This window comes from Balaenoptera borealis, assembly GCF_965194805.1.
Source record: "Balaenoptera borealis genome assembly, chromosome: 13".
Taxonomy (NCBI): domain Eukaryota; kingdom Metazoa; phylum Chordata; class Mammalia; order Artiodactyla; family Balaenopteridae; genus Balaenoptera; species Balaenoptera borealis.
Genome location: NC_138870.1, coordinates 94,522,537 through 94,544,763, shown reverse-complemented (window position 1 = coordinate 94,544,763; position 22,227 = coordinate 94,522,537). Strand labels below are relative to the sequence as shown.

The 22,227-nt window shown below is 52.7% G+C and overlaps 1 protein-coding gene across 1 annotated transcript in view; it reads left to right on the top strand.

Annotated features, from left to right (window-relative positions):
* Positions 1–22,227, top strand: part of MYH9 (myosin heavy chain 9) — a 90,706-nt gene that overhangs the window by 24,683 nt on the left and 43,796 nt on the right. Inside the window, exons 2-3 of the mRNA XM_082348979.1 lie at positions 6,803–7,154; positions 11,305–11,461. Of these exons, the coding sequence (XP_082205105.1) occupies positions 6,822–7,154; positions 11,305–11,461 (490 nt within the window). The 5' untranslated portion in view covers positions 6,803–6,821. The remainder of the gene's footprint in view (positions 1–6,802; positions 7,155–11,304; positions 11,462–22,227) is intronic.

The following is a 22,227-nucleotide window of genomic DNA, read 5'->3' as shown; positions in this document are numbered from 1 at the left end:
CCATATTTGGTGCTGGGTGCAGCTGTGAAAGGGAGAGGAAACCAAGGAGCTTGCTTTCTGTCCACTCTATATAAATTGGCACTGTCACTAGTGGTATGTGTCTATCCTGTCATCTCACTACATTACAAGCTCCTTGGGTCCTTTGCATCTTTGTCACAGTATTTTTGCACGTAGAGCCTCAGTATGTATTAGTTGATTGAATAAGTAAATCTTATGAGTTTGAAATTTTCTATATTATTTCAGCAGCTGCTTTCATAGGCTCTTTTTTTTAATTTAAAATTTTTATTTTTATTTTATTTATTTATTTTTTGGCTGTGTTGGGTCTTCGTTGCTGCACGCGGATGCAGGATGATGGGGTGAGCTGGCCCAGCCATGGATGCTCTCCCCCCTGCCCTGCCCTCAACGTGGCTGCTTTCTGTCTTCCATTAATCACCTGGGCCTCTTTTTGTTTTTTTTAATTAATTAATTAATTTATTTTGGTCTTTGCTGCTGTTTGCGGGCTTTCTGTAGTTGTAGCAAGCGGGGGTTACTCTTTGTTGTGGTGCGCAAGCTTCTCATCGTGGTGGCTTCTCTTTGTTGCCGAGCATGGGCTCTAGGCACGTGGGCTTCAATAGTTATGGCACACGGGCTCCATAGTTGTGGCTTGCAGTCTCTAGAGTGCAGGCTCAGTAGTTGCGGCGCACGGGCTTAGTTGCTCCGCGGCATGTGGGATCTTCCCAGACCAGGGATCGAACCTGTGTCCCCTGCATTGGCAGGCAGATTCTTATCTACTGCGCCACCAGGGAAGCCCAGCTCTTTTTGTTTTTAACTTTTTATTTTATATTGGAGTATAGTTGATTAACAATGTTGTGTTAGTTTCAGGTGTCCAGCAAAGTGATTCAGTTATACATATACATGTATCTATTCTTTTTCAAATTATTTTCCTTAACAATGGAACTCAGGCACCTTGATAGTTCATTTCACTCGAAAGCAATGGCTATAAGGAGAGAGAGAAGGGGCCTGTTTACCTGTGCTCTCTGGGATGGGGGTGGGGATTAAAAAAAAACATTAAAGGGACCTGCTTGCGTACATCAGTGACTAAGCTGGAACAGGGCTCTGGTGTCTGCGTTGAGGCTGCCTGGGTCTCTGAACTGGAACCTTGGCTCAGAGAACTTGAATGGCTCCCCCAAGGTCACGGCCCTCACCTTACTTTTAGCTCCACTGATTTAAGGTGGAAATGTGAAGAGTCCCTTGTACAAACCAGCACAAGGGGATGGGGTTTGCAGCCTCGAGCTGGCATAATTAGAGCTGGCATAATTAATGTCCGTTTCACTGGTTTGCTTCCCCAGCGGGGTTCTAAGGTTGTGTTCTCCCCACGGCCGCGGAGAGCTTGCGGGAAGGCAGTCAAAGTGGAAACTGAGCAGGGCCTTGCAGCCGAGTGGCTCTGAGTTTGAACCTGGCTTTTGTGACTTGTCTGAGCCTCATTTCCCCCACCTGTCATATGAATATGATGACATACCCCTTATGAAATGATTGTGAGGACTGAGTGAGAAAATGGAGAGCTTAGTAGCAGGCTCTCAGTACTTTAAGATGAGTTAAGATGGTAGCTTTCAGATGAGTTGTGATGACTTTGAAAGCTCCAAGTCTAGAACTTGGCCCGTGGAAGGCTACATAAATCCTACCATCTAGGAATGGAAAAGCTCACAGTGTCTGGACCACTGATTTGTCCTAGTACAATAAATTATGTCTTTAAGGGGCTGGCAGATTCTTTTCCAAACAAGCACACAAGCAAGTACAAAGAGAACCAACCGAAGGGAGGGAGGGAAGGAAGGAGGGAGGGAGAGGGAGAGGATTCCTTGGGAAAACAGGAAGGAGTGAAAGATCCAAATGGATCTTTGGGGGGGAAGGGGAGAAGGCAAATAATCGAGGAATGACATTTTGTGTTAAAAGCAGAGGTTTTTGGTCAACCTATTTACTTTCAGTTTCATCATTTCCTGAGAATCCTAATTTAGCCTCTGGTTGTGTCCTCTCGATTATGGCCTAAAAAGGCAACTACTTGGGTTTCTTGGAGTTGGACTGGCACCCGCAGGAAGCCGGCATGGAAAGGGCTGGCTTTAGCCTGATCTGATCTCCAATGGGCCTGAGCCGCCTCCTTTCTCCTTAACCCCTTGCTGGCCTGCTGAGTCCCGCAACTTCCCAGGACTTCTGAGGTTCCCTAATCTGAACCACGAGCCCTTTCCTGCAGACAGTTTTCTTAGTGCTGGTGTGGTTGCTGCCACGTGGGTACCCTGCCCAAGTGGCCGTGCACGCTGCACGCCATTGTACCCTCAGGGGCCATAAAAACACCCGGACGGATGTTCCTTTGCTCCCATAACTCCACTTGAGAACTTATCTCAAGGTGGTCCATTAGATAAGAGGAAAACAACTAGTAAGCGGTATTTTTTTAAAAAATCACTTTGGAATATCATGCAGCCATTAAAAGTGATTACTAACGAGGCTTTGGGGTCAGGGCTCCTGGGTTCGAGTCCTCATCCCCCCAGCTGTCAACAACAGGTTACTTTCCTCTCAGAGCCTCTGCACTGTCCCCTGTAACAGTGAAGCATTTGGATAAAAACCATCAACAAGCAGACTATGGCCCTGTGGGGAAGTGGTCAGAGTGAGGAGGGAAAATACAAAATGTGAAACTCCCTGCCTGAGATAGTTAAAAATCAAGTGTTTCTTATGAGCCAGGACTAGAAGGGACCATTAAAAAAAAAAGAGAGAAAACTAATTTTTGTGGGGAGAGTGTCAGGAATTTGGTGGGGGATCTTTTTCTTTCATCTTGTAAACTGTTATATTACACGCAGTTTTTAAAAAATTTCACAGGCCGTTTAGCATGGTCCCAGGACAGGGCGGGGAGAAGTGGCGTGTGCCGGCTGCCGCAATCAGGCAGTCGCCTCCCTGGTGTCCTTTCTGTAAAGCCCCTTCCTTCATTGCTCACAGCTCTGGACGGTGGTGGCGGCTTGCTTCACCTGCATCCTGTCACCTGACAGGTGAGCGTTAACCTGTCTGCTGGCTTCCCCGCCAGGCACACAAGAGTCAGCAGCCACTGGGGCCCAGGAGCCTCTACCTGACACAGGTGGAAACAGGGGCTCAGCTGCAGCCCTGTGGCCCCCAAATCCTTGAATGTGGGTGGATGTTCCTGTCCAGGCCTGGTGAGAAGGCTCTTGGATAGAAACTCCATTGTTCATCGTGACCTCTGCAGCTCTCCCCACCGGTCTAGCCCCGTGTATTGATCTGGGCACTGCCGCTAACCCACATCATTCCAGCAGAGTCGCTGAAACCAAACGGCTCTGGTCTTGGCCTGGCCAAGCAGCCGTGTCTCATGAAAAGTCCTGCTCAGAGAGGGAGGTGCTGAGGCCAGTGGGGACCGCTCAAGCCCACTGTCCAGGGGTGGCTTGGCCTCGCTGGAGGCAGGGGGCTTCAGCCCGATCCAGCTCTGAGGGGGGGGGTGTACCCCTCCCTCTTACAGGAAGTATGGCTTGGCCTGCAAATCTCAGATAGCTCTCAGAGGTAGACAGTGCTGACCTCTACCTGCCCCCTGCCCTCCCACTGAGGCCTGAAGGTAGGGTAGACCCAGGAGCTGAAGGTGGGGGGTTGGGTGGAGGCGTCCCCTGCTGCCTGCGGCAATGTTCATGGCCTCCAGTGCAGGCTCACTGATGAAAGGGCCTGGCGGTTCACCCAGATTCCCAGGGTAGGCCAAAGGCCAAACGCCCAGGGCCTGCAACCTGGAGGCAGCCCGCATACTCTTTGCTCTAGGTTCCCCCAGGGTTGGAGTTGCTGGGGTGAACCGGAGTTTGATGAGGGCCAGAAGTCATTCTGCCATCACTGAGGGATCACTCACTGTTGACAGTCTCAGGCCGAGGGAGTGAGAATGTTGAATTTCACCCCGCTCTGCTTTTTGACAGGCCACATGGTCCATACCAGGAAGGCTCATTCTCAGCCTCCCTGGCTGCCTGATAATGCCCAGTTAAATATCTGCTGAATGTTGTGGGATGCATTCTCCTGTACTCCCCGTGTTCCACTCAACTTACTGACAGTTTCAGCCCAGCCCCAATGTTGGCCTGACTTCTTTTGCAAGACCCCAGGCACAAATGTGCTGGGAAGAGGCCAGGCCTGGGGACCAGGCAGATCTGGGTTAGCCCATAACTGGGCTGGGCAACTCTGGGCAAATGACTTGCCCTCTCTGGACTGTTTCCTCATTTGTAAACTGGGGAAAATAAGAGCTTTTTTTTCCCAGGGTGACTGATGGTTAGTTAGGTGAGGTTGGGAATAAACCAAACTTGATGTTGGTAGGTAGGTGCTTAATGATTGGCCCCTTCTCCCCTTCTCTTGGAGTGATCTTGTAAAGGGTGCCTTCACTGGACTGGGTTGGTGGAACTCCTAACGAGCAGTGGACTTGGGGTTTTGGGGGACAGGGTTGACGTGAATCCCTTTTTGCATATTGATGGGAGATTGTCCTCTCCTTTCCGGGTTTGAAGTCTGAGGAAAGGCTGAGAACCAGCAGCCAGGGAGGCCCTGTGCGCAGTGATTGTTGCGAGTTCTCGTGCATGGTGGTGACCTGATTGGGGAGATTGGTTTGGGGACCCTGGGTGCTAGGACTTTGCAGAGGACGACTGGCCCATGGTCAGATGGACGGCAGAGAGGCAGAAGACAACTGGTATTTACTCTGGCAGAGAGAAGCCTTTGATTTGTTTGAATGGACTGGCCAGTGTGGAGGTGAGGACAGCTGGATTTGGGCCTGTCTAGCCTCCAGACCCACACAGAAGATGAGGCTGGCCAGGTGGTCTGCAGCCATCCCCCTCCTGCCTTGTTTGCTGCTGCCTAACTCTGGGCCCTGCCTGCTTCTTCTGGGGGTGGTCCTTGCAGGTGGATGGTGCCCCTTGGTCCCCCAAGAGGGGCTGCCAGGGTTTGCTTGTGCTGCGAATGTAAACAAAGCCACTGGCTGAGCTTGCTCGGGAGGCTGCGAGGCTCTGCTCCTTGGATTTGCCTTCCCTTGTGGTGGGTGGGAGCTCGCAGGTTTCCTGGAAAACAGCCTCTCCTGGAGTGAGTCCAGGGGAGCCCCTCAGCCTCGATCTGGAAACCGTTTAATGAGCCCAGATGAGAAGGCCCGGCAGCCCAGACTTTTGCTTTTGTTCTCTGCCCCCCAAGCCTTCGGCCTGCTTGGCATCCAAGTTCCTGTTGGGATCAGGAAGCATGAAAGACTGTGAGACTCTGGGTGTGGATCTGGGGTCCTCCCGGCTTCCCGGGCCTGGGGAGGGAGCCTTGATCTCACAAGCGAAAAGCTTCCCTGTGTCATGAGCTAGTCAGTGAGCTTCTGGGTTGTTCCTCTGGTGGCTGTGGGCTGGCTCTGTCCTAGACCAGGGTTTCTTTTTCTTTTATTAATTTAATTTAATTTAATTTTTATTTTTTATTTATTTTTGGCTGCGTTGGGTCTTCGCTGCTGCGCGCAGGCTTCCTCTAGTTGCAGCGAGCAGGGGCTACTCTTTGTTGTGGCGCGCAGGCTTCTCATTGCGGTGGCTTCTCTTGCTGTGGAACACGGGCTCTAGGCGCGCGGGCTTCAGTAGTTGTGGCACGTGGGCTTCAGTAGTCATGGCTCGCGGGCTCTAGAGCACAGGCTCAGTAGTTGTGGCACACGGGCTTAGTTGCTCTGCGGCATGTGGGATCTTCCCAGACCAGGGCTCGAACCCATGTCCCCTGCATTGGCAGGTGGGTTCTTAACCACTGCGCCACCAGGGAAGTCCCTAGACCAGGGTTTCTTAGTCCTGCTTTTGGTTCACTCAAAGCAGCTGTCCTCCCAGCTGATCCCAGCCTGAGCCTCTGAGCAGGAATAAGTACTGTGGTTAGACTATGGGAGACCACAAAGACCAGGAGTCCTTCCTAGGTAACTCTGGACTAAACCCCTTACCTCCAGAGAGCTTCTGTTTCCTCATCTGTAAAATGGGATGATAACACGTACTTTACCCACTTTACAGAGTTGTTAGGAGGAGAATCTTCTGAGATAGTGAAGTGTGTGTGATAGTATTTCATAAACTATAAAACCACTCAGATATGAGGGATTATTATTTTATCATCTTTGTTTTGCAAATCAGCTTCAAAACAGGCAAACACACATGGACTTATGTTCTCCTGGCCCATAAATTATGAGTGTTGCCTTTTTACATTAGTGCCTCAGAAGGGAAGCACTCATTACTCTCCACGATGTGTCCGGGAGCCTGACTTCTTTTCTTCTCGCCTTATTTCTTGGGGCGATGGAATTAAAATCTGTTGGCAACATATTGGTGTTGTGTTTTCTTCTCTTGGTTGACTCCGTGAAATAAGAAAAAGTTTTTTAAACTGGAGACTTCCACTCTGTGCACTTGTCATCAGTTGCCTTTTTTGGGTTAACTAGAAATGTGTTCTTGTTGGAAGTCCTCTTACACTGTGTGGTCACTTTCCTGCCTTAGCAGGTGTAGCTTAGTGTGACTCTAATTACATCTGTCTGAGATTCTTATTATGCATATCATTTGGCACAATCATTGTTTATAGATTTGTTTGATTGTGCATTGATTCTGGGATACATCTTACCATTAATTCCTTACAGAATCTCTGATATCAACTTGTTTTTTCAGTGATGTACATCTTCCGAAAGTAGAGGGCGAGAAAATTTTGACAAATTGTACAATCTGGTTATATATCATTTTACTTATTATAATGCTGTACAGTTTGCAGACATATGACATGAGTGATCTCTGTGTGACTGGTATAGTTGTAGCTAACACTGTATCCTTTTTTTCTCCCTCAGGTCCTGGCTGTAAGTCACCATGGCGCAGCAAGCTGCCGATAAGTATCTCTATGTGGATAAAAACTTCATCAATAACCCGCTGGCCCAGGCCGACTGGGCCGCCAAGAAGCTGGTATGGGTGCCTTCCGACAAGAGTGGCTTTGAGCCCGCCAGCCTCAAGGAAGAGATGGGCGAGGAGGCCATTGTGGAGCTGGTGGAGAACGGGAAGAAGGTGAAGGTGAACAAGGATGATATCCAGAAGATGAACCCACCCAAGTTCTCCAAGGTGGAGGACATGGCGGAGCTCACGTGCCTCAACGAAGCCTCGGTGCTGCACAACCTCAAGGAGCGCTACTACTCAGGGCTCATCTACGTAAGTGGGCGGGGCTCTGCACGGGTGGGAGGTTCCAGGGCTCATCTACATAAAGTGGGCGGGCTCTGCACGGGAGGGAGGCTCCGGGGCTTATTTACATAAGTGAGTGGGGCTGTAGGCGGGAGGGAGGACCTACCGAGAAGGAGATACACTGACTGGTGTTAAGTGGAAAAGTCTTCCTTTATAGACCAGCTTCACCCAGGCTTCTAATATGGCAGGTGGGAAGGATTGAGGCCCAGAGAGGGCAAGGGACTTATGCAGAGTCACACAGCCAGATGCTGGCAGGCCTGAGACTGGAACTCGGGTTTCAGTATCTCTGTCTTTCTTGATGAAAATATTGTATGGACCAAATTAAAAGGTATTAACCACTTAAATTCAGAATTAGTGACCTGCAGAAAAATAAACAACCTTAAAGGAAGCATTGCTTGTCTGTGGAGGGGAGAGGGGAGCTAAGTGCTGTTGTCTGGGAGTGGGACTCTCCCCTTGGCATCCTCAACTGCTTATGTTAGAACCACTCTGCTGGCTCTAAGAAATGGGTCCTGCTCAGTAAAGCAGAGTGATTCAGGTCATGGGAACTGGAGCCTCCAGGATCTGGTTCCGGTCTTGGCCCTTCCTGACCATTTGCCATGGCTACGTGGGGCCTCACTTCCTCATCTATGAGGAGTCATGAAAGCATTGTAAAGCACCAGCCAGCCCTGGGCTCGCGCAGAGCCTGGGCTCTGTAGCTGCTGCCGTTTGTCGTAGGTGAAGGTAATTCCGACCCTCTGCTCGGCCTTTTATGGGTGTCGCTGTTCAGTTTGGGTCCTGTTACAGCATTGCTGAGTGTGAAATAAGTCGGTGGCCTGCACTTGCCTATCAGCTGGCTGCAAACGGAAACATTAGTTATGAAAGTGCATTTGATGTTAGTTGCTTCATCTCTCAGAGTGTGGGTGTTACTCTAGGCAGGCATGGACCTGCGCCTACAACTCGTGGGCAGGACCTGAGCCTTTTCTCCAGAACTCTTCAGCTGGAGGCGTTAGGCCTTAACTCCCGTTTTTGCTTCTTTGCTGGCATCTCCCGTGCGCAGATCCTCCTGCCTCGGTCCAGCCTCGTCCTTGGCATCCTCACCAGAAGGAAGTCGATTGTCTGTGCAGTTGCCCTAATGGAGACCCCAGCAGGTGCAGAGCTGCGGGGAGATCAGAGCCGCTCGGTGGGGCTGCCTGGGCAGGGGGCGCTGCCTCATTCACAGGCCCCCTCTCTGCACACGCTGTTCCAAATTGCAACCCCGGGAGCCTTTGTGCTGTGTGTCTGCCTGGCGTTGTGGGCAGCGTGGCTGATTCTGCGCCGCAGCTGCTCTGTCTGTTTCTTCGGTGGGGGGAGGCCCGGGGGCAGGGGGCAGTTGGGCACAAAGAGCTTCTGTGGCCCGTGAATGGAGCAGCTCCCTGGTGTGGCCGTGTGGGAGCAGAGCCACTTGTTCAGTGTCTGCGCCTCCACGGGCCTCCAGCAGGACGGGCTCCCAGTACAGCCCCTTCCTCCCACCTGAGCTGCAGTGCTCATTCCTTGGGGCTTAGTTTCATCATCCACTGATTTGGTGGGATTAGCCCAGAGAACTTTGAGGTCCTCTTGAACCCCCCATGGGACCATCTGCCCACCCAGCTGTCAGAAAGGCTTGTCCTAGTAAAACCCAGGCCCCTTCTGCTGTCACCACCAGCTGTTTCCAAACATCTGGCCCCGTGGCACGCCCTAAACGTGTGGCCACGTTGTCCTTCGCTTTCATCGGGCTGGATTTCCTAGAGTGTGGGTTTTCTCAAACCCCGGGAACAAAGCTCACTTGTTTCTGAGCTCCTGGGGTGACCTCGCTGCTCCCTGGCCTGCTATCTCAGCCCCACCCGACAGTCATGGAGGGAAAGCCAGAGGTTTCCTGCCGTGCTCCCGTCTTCTCGTAATACCCAAGCTGCAGGTTGCCAACACCTCGTGCAGACTTCTTTGCTTCAGAGCTTTCCTGGTACCTCCTGAAGAGAGTAGTTGGAGGGAGAACAATTGACTGATTAACCCAGGAAGAAGGAAATTCAGGGCCCTGCATCCCCTCCTCCAAGCAGAAGAGGCAGTCAAGCACACTTGTTCATTTCCAAGCTCAGCTGCTCTTTTGCACGGGGGCCGGTGCGTGGTTGGTGGGTCCTTCCGGAGTTCTGCTTTCAGCCTAACTTCTGCTTGGAAAGTCCAAGACCTGTAGCCCTTGGCCAGTGCTGGGAAGGGCCTTTGTGCTCCCGACTGGTTCCTGTGTGGACCCTGTCTTTGGATTCAGCCACAAGATCCACCCTCAGTTTTGGCGAGACTGGAGTGGGCAGGGTGGAAGGGACTGGATTGACACATACCCAGCCCTCAGATGTTGGCTGCTGTTGGGTCGAGGGGCAACACTGTGGACAGTGAGGGTCGAGGCCACTTGTAGCAAGGGAAACAAAAAGATGTGAGGAGTTCGGAGAACCAGCTTCCATGACCAAGGAGGTCTGCAATGGGGGGATTATGGGACCTAGGTCTGCTCCCAGCTCTGCCAGGAACTGCCTCATGGCCTTCAGCCATCATTCAGCAGTCGGGGCTGCAGGTGTGAGTCATGGCTTATGGGCCTCGCTTCGCCTGGCTTCTTCTGGGCCTGTGGCCTGTTTTCCTAGGGAGAAGGTGCTTGGGTTGCTCCAGCTGCCTAAAGAAAGCTGTCCCCCCGCAATGAGCACCCATCACCTGGGTGGTCTCAGGGGGTCTCGCCCAGCTATTAGGAGTCTGTCTTTTTTTTCTTGTCGGGGAGAAGCATCTTGGAAGAAAAAAATAGCAGGAAAATTATTAGAAAAAGAGGACACTGAAGAAAGGCAGATTTGCCTAGACCGTTGCCACCGGAAACTGCTCTCCTGACCTACTCTGAGCCTCTCTCCATGGCTGTGCTGGGTGCTGTGATCCTCATAACCATTCAGTGAGGATCAACTAGTCTGCCTGTGCCCATTTTACAGATTGAGAAATGGAGGGAGAGGGAGGTTAAGAAACTTTCCCTTGCTGAGATTTGACTCTGGGGTCTGATTTTAACCTGGTCATCTCAGACTTGGGGTATCGGGTATATTCTCGGGAGCCTCACATGGAGTGTCGACAAATTGGGTTCCCCTTCAAGAGGAGACCTGAGTCTTGGAGAAGGCTCAGAGGGGACATGAAAGTGGTCTTTAATTTTTTTTTGTTTTTTTTTTTTAAATTAATTTATTTTTATTTTATTTTATTTTATTTTTATTTTTGGCTGCGTTGGGTCTTTGTCACCGCACACGGGCTTTCTCTGGTTGTGGCGAGCGGGGGCTACTCTTCGTTGCAGTGTGCAGGCTTCTCATTGCAGTGGCTTCTCTTGTTGCAGAGCACGGGCTCTAGGCGCGCGGGCTTCAGTAGTTGTGGCTCGCGGGCTCTAGAGCACAGGCTCAGTAGTTGCGGCGCACGGGCTTAGTCGCTCCGCGGCATGTGGGATCTTCCCCGACCAGGGCTTGAACCCATGTCCCCTGCACTGGCAGGTGGATTCTTAACCACTGCGCCACCAGGGAAGCCCTGGTCTTTAAGTTTTTTAGAGATTTTCATGTGAGTGTCTCTGGAAGATTCCAGGGAGAGAGGTATCTGTCAGTGATCTATTATCCCACAAAGGATCCTAGATGGTTGAGGAGCGCCATGAGTCTCCCAATGCTGGGAAAGTTTAGGCTTGAATATCTCAGAGGGTCCTTCAGGGTAGAATAATTTGTATTTCCACACAGTTTGCTTGCTGCAGCCGAATCCTTTTCCCTTTGTGCATCTCTCACGATGCCAAACACATCTTTATCGTCCTTGGATCTGAGTTTCGTAACTGGACTCCTACTGTCCACGAAGCTTGCCCCAGATCTCGCCCGATGCACATGCTTGTTGACGTGCACAGCTGGCAGCAGTCTTGCAGTCGAGGGAGGCTCCCCTCAACTGAAAGAGCAGAGATGGTGCTGGTGCCCCAACGCCTCGGCAGGTCTGCCGGAGTGGGGCCCGGAGAACCAGGGGCTCCGGCGGTGGCTTTCACATCAGGCTGACTCGGGGTCCTTAGAGGCAGCAGGCATTTTGCCACAAAGTGTGCACGACGTTGAGAATCAGACTTCCTAACCCATTCCTGTTTGCCGCTCTTTTCTTTTAGACCTACTCAGGCCTGTTCTGTGTGGTTATCAACCCTTATAAGAACCTGCCCATCTACTCCGAAGAGATCGTGGAAATGTATAAGGGCAAGAAGAGGCATGAGATGCCTCCCCACATCTACGCCATCACAGACACCGCCTACAGGAGTATGATGCAAGGTGAGTGCCGTGGCCTTCCCAGGGGCTGAGTCTTTACCTCTAGCCTTGTTGGCACCTTTGCAGGTGCTCCTTCATGGTGATCTTGTGGCTGGATTGGTGTTGATGGCACTGGTGAGGGGGCCGTGCATTGTATAGGTCTGTAAGCCATTGCGTGAGAACCAAGACCAGTGGCTATCAAAGGAGATGTTTGTATGTTGATAGAATGTTCAAGAAGCTTTAAAAAATGCATTTCCTAATTATTTTCCCAATTTCTCATTCTTGTCAGGAGCTCCTTTGCCAGTCCTCTGACTTCCAGGCCCCCTCTTCTACCAGTTACTTCCTTTCCTTCATTATTTTCACCTCTTCTTCTCTTCTACACAGTTTGGAAACATGCTTGAGTTTTCACATCTTTTAAAAAAAAACACACAAAGTCTCTCCTGGATTCTGTGCCCTACTGTAGGTTGTCTCTGATCTCTCTCCCCCGTCATAGTGGAGCTTTTTAGAGGAAGTATCCGTGCTTACTACCTCTGTTCAACACTTCTCAGCCACACTCCTTGCCCTGCACGTTGTGCCCCCCACCCCCTTGCCCCCCATTCTGTCTGACAGAGGCCACCCTCCCTTCTGTGGAGCTCTGAGCTCTTATCTTACTTAACCTCTCCCAGGATTGGACAGTCTTACCCACTTCCTTTTGAAAGCCCTTCCTTCCTGTGACTCTCTGGTTCCCCTAATCTCTGCCTTGCCCATCTGCATGCTTCTCCCCCATTACACCTGGTGCTCCTCAAGGTCTCGTCCTCTGGACGATGGCCCATCCACTCGAGTGGTTTCGCCATCACTTTCCAGCTGAGGACCGGCTCTGTTAGCTGTTTGCTGCCAGCCACTTGCTCCCGGCTGCCATTTCTCCATCCACCCAGTCACCCAAGCCTGGAACCTGGCTCATCTTACACTGTCCCCTTTCTCTCTCACCCCTTTTTCCAAGCCAGTCAGCGCTCTCTATAGATTTTATCTCTTTTTACATTTCTGACCTCCTTCCCCCTCTTGTCTCTGTGGCCCTGGCCTTAGTTCAGGCCTCTACAATTTTTTGCCTGTACTATTGCTGTGACCTTTGCTCTTAATAGATCCCTCTCTCTGTGCTTCTATCAGAGAGTCGTCTTTCTGGAATGCAAATCTGATCAAACCCTTGATTTGAACTCTTGAAAAGTCTCCTCAGTGGCACCAAAGATAACCCTTAAACCCTCCAGCAGCATACGATGCCCTTTGTAATTGGCCTGCTGCCTGCCTCTCCAACTTCCTGGCTACATGGAACTCCTTACATTTCTCCAGTAGGCCCCTCTGCTTGAAACCGCCATGCCTGTTCCATCTGCCCTGCAATAGCTGGCAAGTCTCTAGTCTTTTGTTAAAGACATGACTGAAGCATTACTGCCAGCCAGGGAGGATGTCTGGGCTAGCCCTAGTAATACTTTGACTTAGGTGTGGACTGGGCCCATGTTGCCTTTATATTCTCAGAGCTTAGTCAACTACCTAGCACAGGGCTACGTTCTCATATCTTGTATTGATAGTGGTTTTTCATGTCCTATTACATGGGCATCCTTTTTTTTTTTTCTTTAAACTTTGTAGTCAATCTAGGCTGTGGTGGTAATGAGTCTTATTGTATTAACAACTTTGTCCCTGGTTTAGTGGTTTAAAATGGCAACATGTGGGTCTGTCTTGTACCATCCACATAGTGCTGTGGAAGGTGTTTCGTTGCCAAGCTTGGTGCGAATTATGTAGGTTGTACAAGTTTGGCCTACCCTTTGGCTCATGTTCACGTCTATCAAAATTCCTTGAAGAAGCCAGCCCTTTAGTTTTAAAGTAGGACGTCTGTTTCAGAGTGCTAACTAGAACAGTCTGGTAGGAGAACATTCTGTGAGATTCCAGAAGAGCCTGAGTCTGTCTCTAGAGGTTATGAGTCAGTTTTCTCCTTGCTCTCATAATTGGCCTCATGCAGGAAGTGCACCCTGGAGTATTCTTGAGCTCTGCACAGCTGAGTTAGGGCATGTTCCCACACTTGGATCCCAGACCTGAAAGGTTTTCTAGCAAGTGGGATTTTTCACTTCTTGCCAAGCCATTATGATAAGAATAATGTAGTGATGTACAGCATGGCGCCAGGAGTCGGAGTCTCTGGAACTGGACTGCCAGCCTTTTTTCTGACAATCTGTGGGACTTCCTCCCAAAGAGATTCGCCCAATTATTACGTGTTCAACAACCACAAAGAATTTTGAGGGGCAAAAGTCAGCGTTATAGGTTGGATATAATAGGGAAAAAAAAAAAAAGGGAACTTGCAGAGGGCTGGAGCTTTCCTTTGTGTTGATCAGGAAGTCTTGGCCCTAATGGAATGGCCTTGATGGGAACTGAGGAGCCACCCCAAATTATGAGGGTAAATGGGTGGGTGTTTTCATCTTTTGGACGTCTGCAGGCACAGGAAACCTAAGGTCTTGGTGCTTTTTTAAAATTATCTGTGTAGGTGCTGGGTCCACGTACTTTCTAAACCTCAATCTGAGAAGTTTTTGCCCGTTTCTGCTTCATGTTGGACTCGGTGCAGCTCTTCAGCCCCCATGTTGACCGAGGACATTTCCAAGTTCCCTCTTGTCGCACACAGTTGACCTGCAAATCAGCAACAGATTTCTTGTTCTTGGGACAGGGAGGAAGTTAATTAACAGAAGTTGCCCCTGTTAGGACAAGACGGTTCACCAGTAAAGGAAGTTCTCGGGCGGAGCCTTTGGTGCCTGCCCTGAGTCAGGTGTGGACAGTGGAGCCTTGGGGTCTGCAGGCTGTTAGAGTCAGTGCCTCTCTTTTGGAGAGCGTGTCTTACTTATTAGCACATGCTGCCCCTCTGGCTTTGGGGAACACAGGTCTGTTCTCTGACACTTACATCCTAAAAGCCACAGCCAGACGGTTCCTTTTCTGCTTTTTCTTTAAACAAGAACTAGAAAAAGATTTACTCCCTGAGATGGCTGTGGCTTATGACATACTAGCATTTATTCTGCCAAGTAGGGGAGTTGGTGGCTTTGTCTGGAGACTTTTAGGAGATGAGCTCTTTGACTTCTCCTAGGGACCTCCCTCCGTCTTTCATCTCTTAAATGCTCTGGTTTGCCTGTAAGTCCTGATTTATGCCTGCCGTCTTGCAGTTAGTATTAACACTGCCCTCTCTCACTTTCAGAAGCACTGCAGTTTGGATGATGAATTATATGGTTACTTTACGTATTTGTCGGACGAAGCCAGGGTTTCTCAAACTTGGCACCATTGACGGTTTGGGGCTGGATATCCATTCTCTGTTTTTGGGGGGTGGGGGTGGGGGTGGGGGGGGTTTGTCCCGAGCATTATGGGATGCTTCACAGCATCTGGGCCTCTACGCACTCGATGCCAGCAGCACCCTCCCTCTGCAATTGTGACAACCAAAAAGGCCCCTAGACATTGCTACCAAATGTTCCCTGGGGGGCAAAATTGCCCCCACTGCAGAACCACTGGACTAAGCATTGCAGATTGGTTTTATTCTAAGTGTCAGCTCCCATCAATCAGTAGTGCCTTGCCTAACCCTGTGTTGACAAAGGATCTGGGACTCAGTGCCAAGGAATGCTGGGATAGATTAGTGCTGTCTGCCGTGGGCACAGGTTGGGGCATGGCAGCATATGGTAGCCTGGATTAGGCCATGGAGGTAGTAGATTGGAAGGTGCCAGAATACTAAGAGGTTGAGTACATTACTCTGTCACTGGAGGCGATGGCAATCCAGGTGGAGAGACAGACATGTTTGTACACAGGGATCTGCGGCCAAAGCTGTATAACAGGACAAGTTGCCACCTACACCTGGTGCCAGCGTGACTGCGGCAGGTGTCGGCTGTCTTGGGAATTCAGAGGAAGGTGTGGCCGCCGAGGCCTGGGGTGGTCAGAATGGCACCGTGGAGGTTGGCTCCTGTGGAAGGGCTGGCAGGTATATGTCAATAAATGGTTGCAACACAGGCCAGACGTACCCGGCTCAGTTTTGTTTGTTTTAATCCTCAGCCTTGGGTTTAATTAAAGTTGCGGTGACCTGGTAGGGTCACCCTCCCAACCCTGGCTTTCCCGTTCGGTTAATTTGTTGTCCTGGGCATTACTGGGCCTTCCTACCTTGTGGTTGAACCGTTCCTCAGGATTCTGTAAAGCGCGGAAGGCTTTGAACGGTCTGAGGCCGGGAAAATGTGAGAGAGCAGAGGGCAGACGTCCGCCCTGCGGGGACAGGGTAGCAAGGGCTGCCCGGGGAATTCGGGAGAAGTAGCACGTGGTCTGTCAGACGCACGGCTGGGTGGGGATAGGGCGCTTCTGGCTTCCACCCTCAGTGGGAAAGAGTGTGTGTGTTCTCACAGGAGGACTGGCCAGCCGAAGAATTTGAGCTCAGTTATCTCCCCAGGAATAGTAGAAAAAGACCCTCTTCTTTGTTAATTAGTTAGAATGCCAGGTTTGGTTCACTTTATGGTATTTTAATGAACTCCCAGCATTTCTAGGGGAGTGGCAGCAGGGTTTGCTCTCATTCCAGACCTAAACTAATCCAAGAACTATTTAACCCTTCGCTCTGCACTAATCCCACCTCTGCTTCTCAGCGGAAGCTGCCCCAGGAGTGTTTGGTCACCAAGGGCCCGGTGAGTATCCATATGCCTCTTGGTGCTTGACTAACCTTTTTGGGTAAACAAGGAAGGGCAGAATTTGAGCGTTCTCTTCACATCTGAGGACGATCCTCCTGCATCGTAAAGGTAAAGGGACAGGCCCAGAAACATTAAGTAACTTTGCCCAAAGGCCCCCAGAGAGCCAGCCCCAGAAACCAGGTCTCCCGACTCCCGCCCTGGTGCCCAGCCTCCAGGGCGCCGTTGGTCCTCCTTCCCCCTGGCTGGTGTTTGGAGGGATGCTCCCGTCCGGCTGGCTGGTTAGGGCCGGAGGGGCCCTCCTGGCTCTCTCTCGGCATTCTCCCCGCCCTGCCGCCTGTTGCCCCCGTGAAGCTGTCTGCCCTCCAAGGTCTTTCTGAGGAAAAGCTCCGTGCTGGGGAAGGGCTAGGAAGTGCTTCGACGGTCCAGTAAACCATGACTTTGAGCAGATTCACCAGGACAGGCCGCCGAGGAAGCCGCAGATGTGATGATTCCACTTAAGCAGGAATGTGCCGGCCAGGAGGCTCAGGCCCTGCCAGGGGGCCCTGCCAGCCGGCGGCACACAAAGGCCCCGCTGTCTGAGGGAGGCCTGGAGGCAGCAGCTCACCCCGAGGGCTGCGCTCTGTCACCCCTGCCACACGGTTACCCCTGCCGGCCGCCCATGCTGGACGCAGCCCCTCTGGGGCTGCTGGGGGCGGGGGCGGCCTGAGAGGCAGGCAGGTACACTGCAGCAGGAGAATGGGGGTCCAGCACCTGGGGGCCCACCTGTCTCGGGGGCCGCCTTGACAAATGACACAGCGCGTCTGGAGTAGGTCAGCAGAAGGAGTCTGCCGGGTCTCTCTCGGCCTTAGCTTAAGGGAGAAGCTTGCCTTGTGACCAAGAAGCGTGCAGAAAAGAGAGCACAGGGTTCAGACTAGTCGGCGTCTGGCTCTGTCACGTCCTGACCGACTGGGGTCCACTTTGGGCCTTCATTTTCTCATCTGCCTCTTGGGCGGATAAACGTACTTGGCAGGGTTACTGTCAGGATCAAACAAGGGGCCGTGTGTACGGTTCCTGGCCTGTGACAGGTGCCCATTAGAAGGTAGCAGTGGGACCTGGAGATGCGGTGTCTTGACTGAACAGTCCCTGCCTTCCGCGAGACCTGCGCACGGCACATCCCGTCCGTCCACGCTCCCATTTGCGTGATGAAAGTGATAACCAGGTGCTTCCTCAGGTGGCTTCTTTTTTTTTTTTTTTTTAATATTTGGGAATTTCTTTTTAATTTTATTTATTTATTTATTTATTTATGGCTGTGTTGGGTCTTCGTTTCTGTGCGAGGGCTTTCTGTAGTTGTGGCAAGTGGGGGCCACTCTTCATCGCGGTGCGCGGGCCTCTCACTATCGCGGCCTCTCCTGTTGCGGAGCACAGGCTCCAGACGCGCAGGCTCAGTAATTGTGGCTCACGGGCCTAGTTACTCCGCGGCACGTGGGATCTTCCCAGACCAGGGCTCGAACCCGTGTCCCCTGCATTGGCAGGCAGATTCTCAACCACTGCGCCACCAGGGAAGCCCCCTCAGGTGGCTTCTTAATCTCCTTGGTGAGCATCCTCCCCGAGGCCAGGCTCTGGGTACCAGCACGTACAGGAAGTGGCTTGTTGTAGCTGGTTCCCTGCAGTGACCGTGTGATACACAGGTGTGCGCCGGCAGACGCAGCCTCTAGCTTGTCTGATGTGGTCCACGGGCCTCAGCTGGCAGCACGAGGCCTTGGGGTCGACGTGGCCTCGGGGGTCTTCAGGAGAACGCCGTGCACGCAAGAGACGGTTCCTCCGTGGCACTGGAGTCGTCCTCTGTTGACGTGCTGGTGGGCTACCAGAGGGGCGTCATGACAGGCAGCCCTGGGCCCCCTGCCCCAACACCGAAGCCCGGACAAGGAGGCTGCTTGGTTAGGCACCCCCCCAGAAGGGAAGTCGGCCCACGGAAAGAGGCTACTTAATTGTGGTCACGCCTGTCAGTCTCATTTCTGTATAATGGTCTTTCTAGAAGAGGAATCTGTGGTTAATGGGTCCTCTTCAAGGATTCAGCTTTCGGCTTGCTTTTTTGTTTTGTTTTTAATCCAACCCAACAGGGCGGCTCTGCTTTGCTCTGGGCCGCCTGAAGTGGGAGAGGAGAAAGAAGTGACCTCTCGGAACCTGAAACTTTGGGGGTGGTCGAGAACTTGGGCCCATGTCTCTGTTACTGTAACCCCCCTCCCCCCAACAAACAAACAAACAACAAAAACTCACCTGCATAGTCTCTAATGGCTAAGCTGCTTTTTGCTTTTAACTTCCCTGGCCGAGTTCCTCTCTCACTGCCTGCTGAACACTGCCTAGCAGCTCGTTTTTCCTGTTTTCTCAAGTTCTGGCCCTGAGACCCCAGGAGAGCATGTCCTGGTATGTCAGGGCTGAACATTGGTGCATTTGGAGAAAAGGGTTGCTTTCTTCCCCTGCCTGATTTCTGGAATTAAGCTATCAGAGGAGAACAAAGTAAATTCCCTAAAACTAAAGAGATAAGAGAGCTGAGAGTCTGCAGGCCTAAAAGTCAGGATAACGTAAGTGGCTTCTGTAAAATCCCTTTAGTCTTGACCAAGGCTAATGGCCCAGTGTCGACCTTTGTAATAAATTCTGTTCTTCTGGCAAAACAGTGCTGACTGGGGCCCGGGGTGCCATTCCAGCTGGGCTTCCTGACTCTTGTCGAAGAGCTGGTCTCTCCAACACGAGCTGGACCTCAAACACAGTAGGGCAGAGCTCTAAGCTGAAAGCCAAGAACAGAAGCCCTGTTCCAGGAGCAAAATCTGGCCCAACAGTTACCAGCCCATCTTTTATTTCAGTTGAGTGCCCTTCTCAAGGCGACCGGAGCCACTGGCTTCTGCAGGGAGCATCTTCAAGTGCCACTGTGGTTCGTCTCCTAGCATTTGTGTTCCTGGTTCTCCAGGTTTGGCCGAACCTGGGAATGGGACATTCGCAAAGCCTGCTGTCCTCCTTGGAGGGCTGTTTGTGCTCCGACTTGGAGCCAAGTTTGTCCTGAGCTTTGCCTGGCGGTGTCCATCTCATTTCCTGCTTGTGTCCCTTTGTTCTTCCTTCCTGTCCTCCCCCGAGAGCCCAGCCCTCTGCAGAGCTGTGACCTGTGGCTTAGTGCTCTCTGTACCGGACTCAGCCAGGGCCTCCTCCTGCCTGTCTTTTCTTTTCCCCGAGGGATTGTTTCAGAGCAGGGCAGAACTGGCCTCGGGGGTTGTCAGGTCCCCCCCCACCACCACCCCGGTGTCCTCATGGCCTTTGCAGTGGGCCGTCTACACTCACACGTGGCTTTTGAATCTCCCTCCATCCTGGCAGGTTCATGAGCAACCTCAGCAGCAACCCCACACGGAGAAGTTCTCGCTTCCGGCCCTGCCCGCAGGAAGGTGGATAAACAACCAGCAGTGCTTTTGGCGGGTTTGCCTGTGCGCTGGGAGCCCACCTGTGTGAGCCGCCGGATGCATTTTGGCCAAGAGAGGGTTTGTCGGGGGCCTCGCTTGCCCCCGAACAGAATGAAAGAGCAGTCCCTCGGGCTTCTTCCTAATTGTCAGGGGTGCTGGTGGGAGAGGGCTGCCCGATCTCTGTCTCCTGTACCTGGGGTTCAAACCCCGACGCTACCCGGGGGAGCACGTGGGTGGAGGCAGTGGTCGGGGCCAGCTGGCTTCCGGCCTGGAAGCTGCTGATCGAGCGTCTGCTTGGTCTGGGCCCACCCTTGTACCTGGCGAGAACATTGCTGGTGACCACGCCGTGTGCTTGGGAGCCGCTGGCAGGCTTTCCTCCTCGCTGGCTGACTGCGGTGCAGGCAGACAGGCAGGCTGCCAGGGCTCCGCGACACGAGGCCTCTGAGGCGTGGCACCGACCCGCGGCCTCTGCTCTCGGGAAGCATTGTTTTGCACCTGCTTTTCCTCACCTCTCTGTTTGCTTCCCAAGCACTTGTAACCCAAGCTCGCGAGTTGGGCTGGCTTTGGAGAAAGTGGCAGACAGCTTGTGAGGCCGGTGTGACACATCGTGAGTGGGGATGGCCCGTTCCGCGCAGCACTGAGGCGGGGCTGCTGGTGGCACACAGAGGGCCCTGCCCTGTGGGAGCAAAGTGGGGAACTAGGCAGGCATCTGGAGGCCTGGGTTCTTGGCCCAGCTTACGTGACTTTGACCAAGTCATTGGGTTTCTCGGGACTTGGTGTCCTGACCTCTAGATGCAGGTGATTGGACTGCGTGCTCTCTAGAGCCTTCCCAGCCTCCAGGGTCTGAGCTCAAACCCACAGGTCTCTCCACGTTTTACACCTGGCGAAGTGCTTTGCATTTTGGCCCATTGGGACCAAAATGCTGCCCCGGAGTTTGCCCCAGCAGCCCGGGGCTCCCATCCCAGGCGACGCGGAGCAGGGGTCCCACAGGGGTCTGCTGTGCAGTTTTCGCAAGACAACCCCCTTGGTGGTGGACAGTCTGAGGCCCGCTGGCCATGGGTCGTGCTGTCTCTCACCCCACGCAGGCGTGTTGTCCAACCTGTAGCTGCCCTTGCATTCGTTTTTGCTTGGCCCGTATGCACGGCTGTCAGTTCTCGAGAAACCCGGCTGACCTGAAGACAGGTCCCGCGGGCAGGACCCTCTTCCTGGTGCCCCCAGAGAGCAGCCCCGCGGCAGCTCGGCAGGCGTTATCTTAGCGAGCGCTCCAGTGAGTCAGCCCTGGGCAGCCGCTGTTGGTGAACCGGGCCCCTTCCCTTCCTCCTGTACTTCCTGTCGGGGCTGATGTCACATCGCGGCTGAGCAAGCCTCGTGGCCTTTTATGGACAAGAATCGGCAGCTCCTCTCACAGAGGAAGTGAGCCAGAAGGCTCCTCGCGTAAGCCTGTACCTGGGCCGAAGTACCTGCGGTCAGGGCTCCCCTCCGCCCACCTGCGCCAGGGCCTTCCGAGCTGGCTGGAAACACCTGTCTGTTTGGACATCGGAATCGGCTCCAAAAGGCCTCAGGGCTTTTGGGGTTTAAAATAAAATCAGGGGAGGGAATGGCCTCATCACCGAACATGTAACTTAAAACCTTCCTTGCTGTCGTGTTCCGAGGAGGCTGCGCAGTGGGGAGAGCTGGGAGGTGCAAAGGGCTGGGGTCATTAAGGACAGTTTCCAAGCGCCTGCCCTGTGCCTCGTGCTTCAGGCACCCGCATCATTCAGTCCTTGGAGCGGCCCTGCCCTCTGATTCCCCAGAGGCCAAGGGGCCAGGCATCCCGAGGGGCCGTGCAGGGCGAGGCTCGTGCCCCGGGCTCTAGGGCGCGCAGCCACTGGCTTTCTTCTCTCCGCCGCTGCTCCAGACACATGGACCGGTGGTTGTAAAGTGTGCTCGCAGGGGCCCCATCTCCACTGCCCAAGCAACTCTGGTTTTTATCTCCTGCTCTTCATATTAGGGACTCAGGAAGATTTTTTCCTGAGGAAAGGCTGCTGCTGCTTTTAAAAGAGTTGAAAAGCACTGAAGAGATTCGTTTTCTGTCTCTACCCCATCCCCGTCAAGTTAGGACCAGGGCAGGAGGGGTTCAGGGGCCCAAGTCAGGCTAATGTCTTAATTCTGTGGGGAGCCTGTCGCCCAGAACAGGGTCGTCTTTGGTGGGCTCACTCCCCTGGTTCTGGGCTGTCGGGTTCCTGTCTGTCTGTCTGTCTCCTCTGTTGTGGAGGAAGGAAGGGTGTTTTCAAATAAGCCTTCGGTCCACGTAGACCCAAATAAGGACTTGAGCAAACAATGGAGTGGTCTGGACCCTCGAGGGTCCGTGTCCTGAGAGCTGACCATGTGGAGAGTGAGTATTAAGGAGGGTCCCGGCCGGAATGCACCGGGGCTGTGGCAGAGTAAACTGAGCCAGGCGGAGAGCCGGCTGGCTGCTGAGAATTGCCTCCACCCCCTACCCAGAAGAGATACTTCTGTGCTCAGGAACCGAGCAGAAGTGTGGTGAGACAGGCTTGGGCAGACCAGGGACAGTGCCTGCCTCACCTACCTCCTAAGAGATTACAGACCCAAACCCACTGTAAAAGCTGCGAAGACCGACGCTGCGGGCCACAGTGTCATTCATGGTGGGCAGGTGGATTTGGGGGCACCCACTGGTGGAGGCAGAGTTGAGGAAATCAGAAAGGCCTCC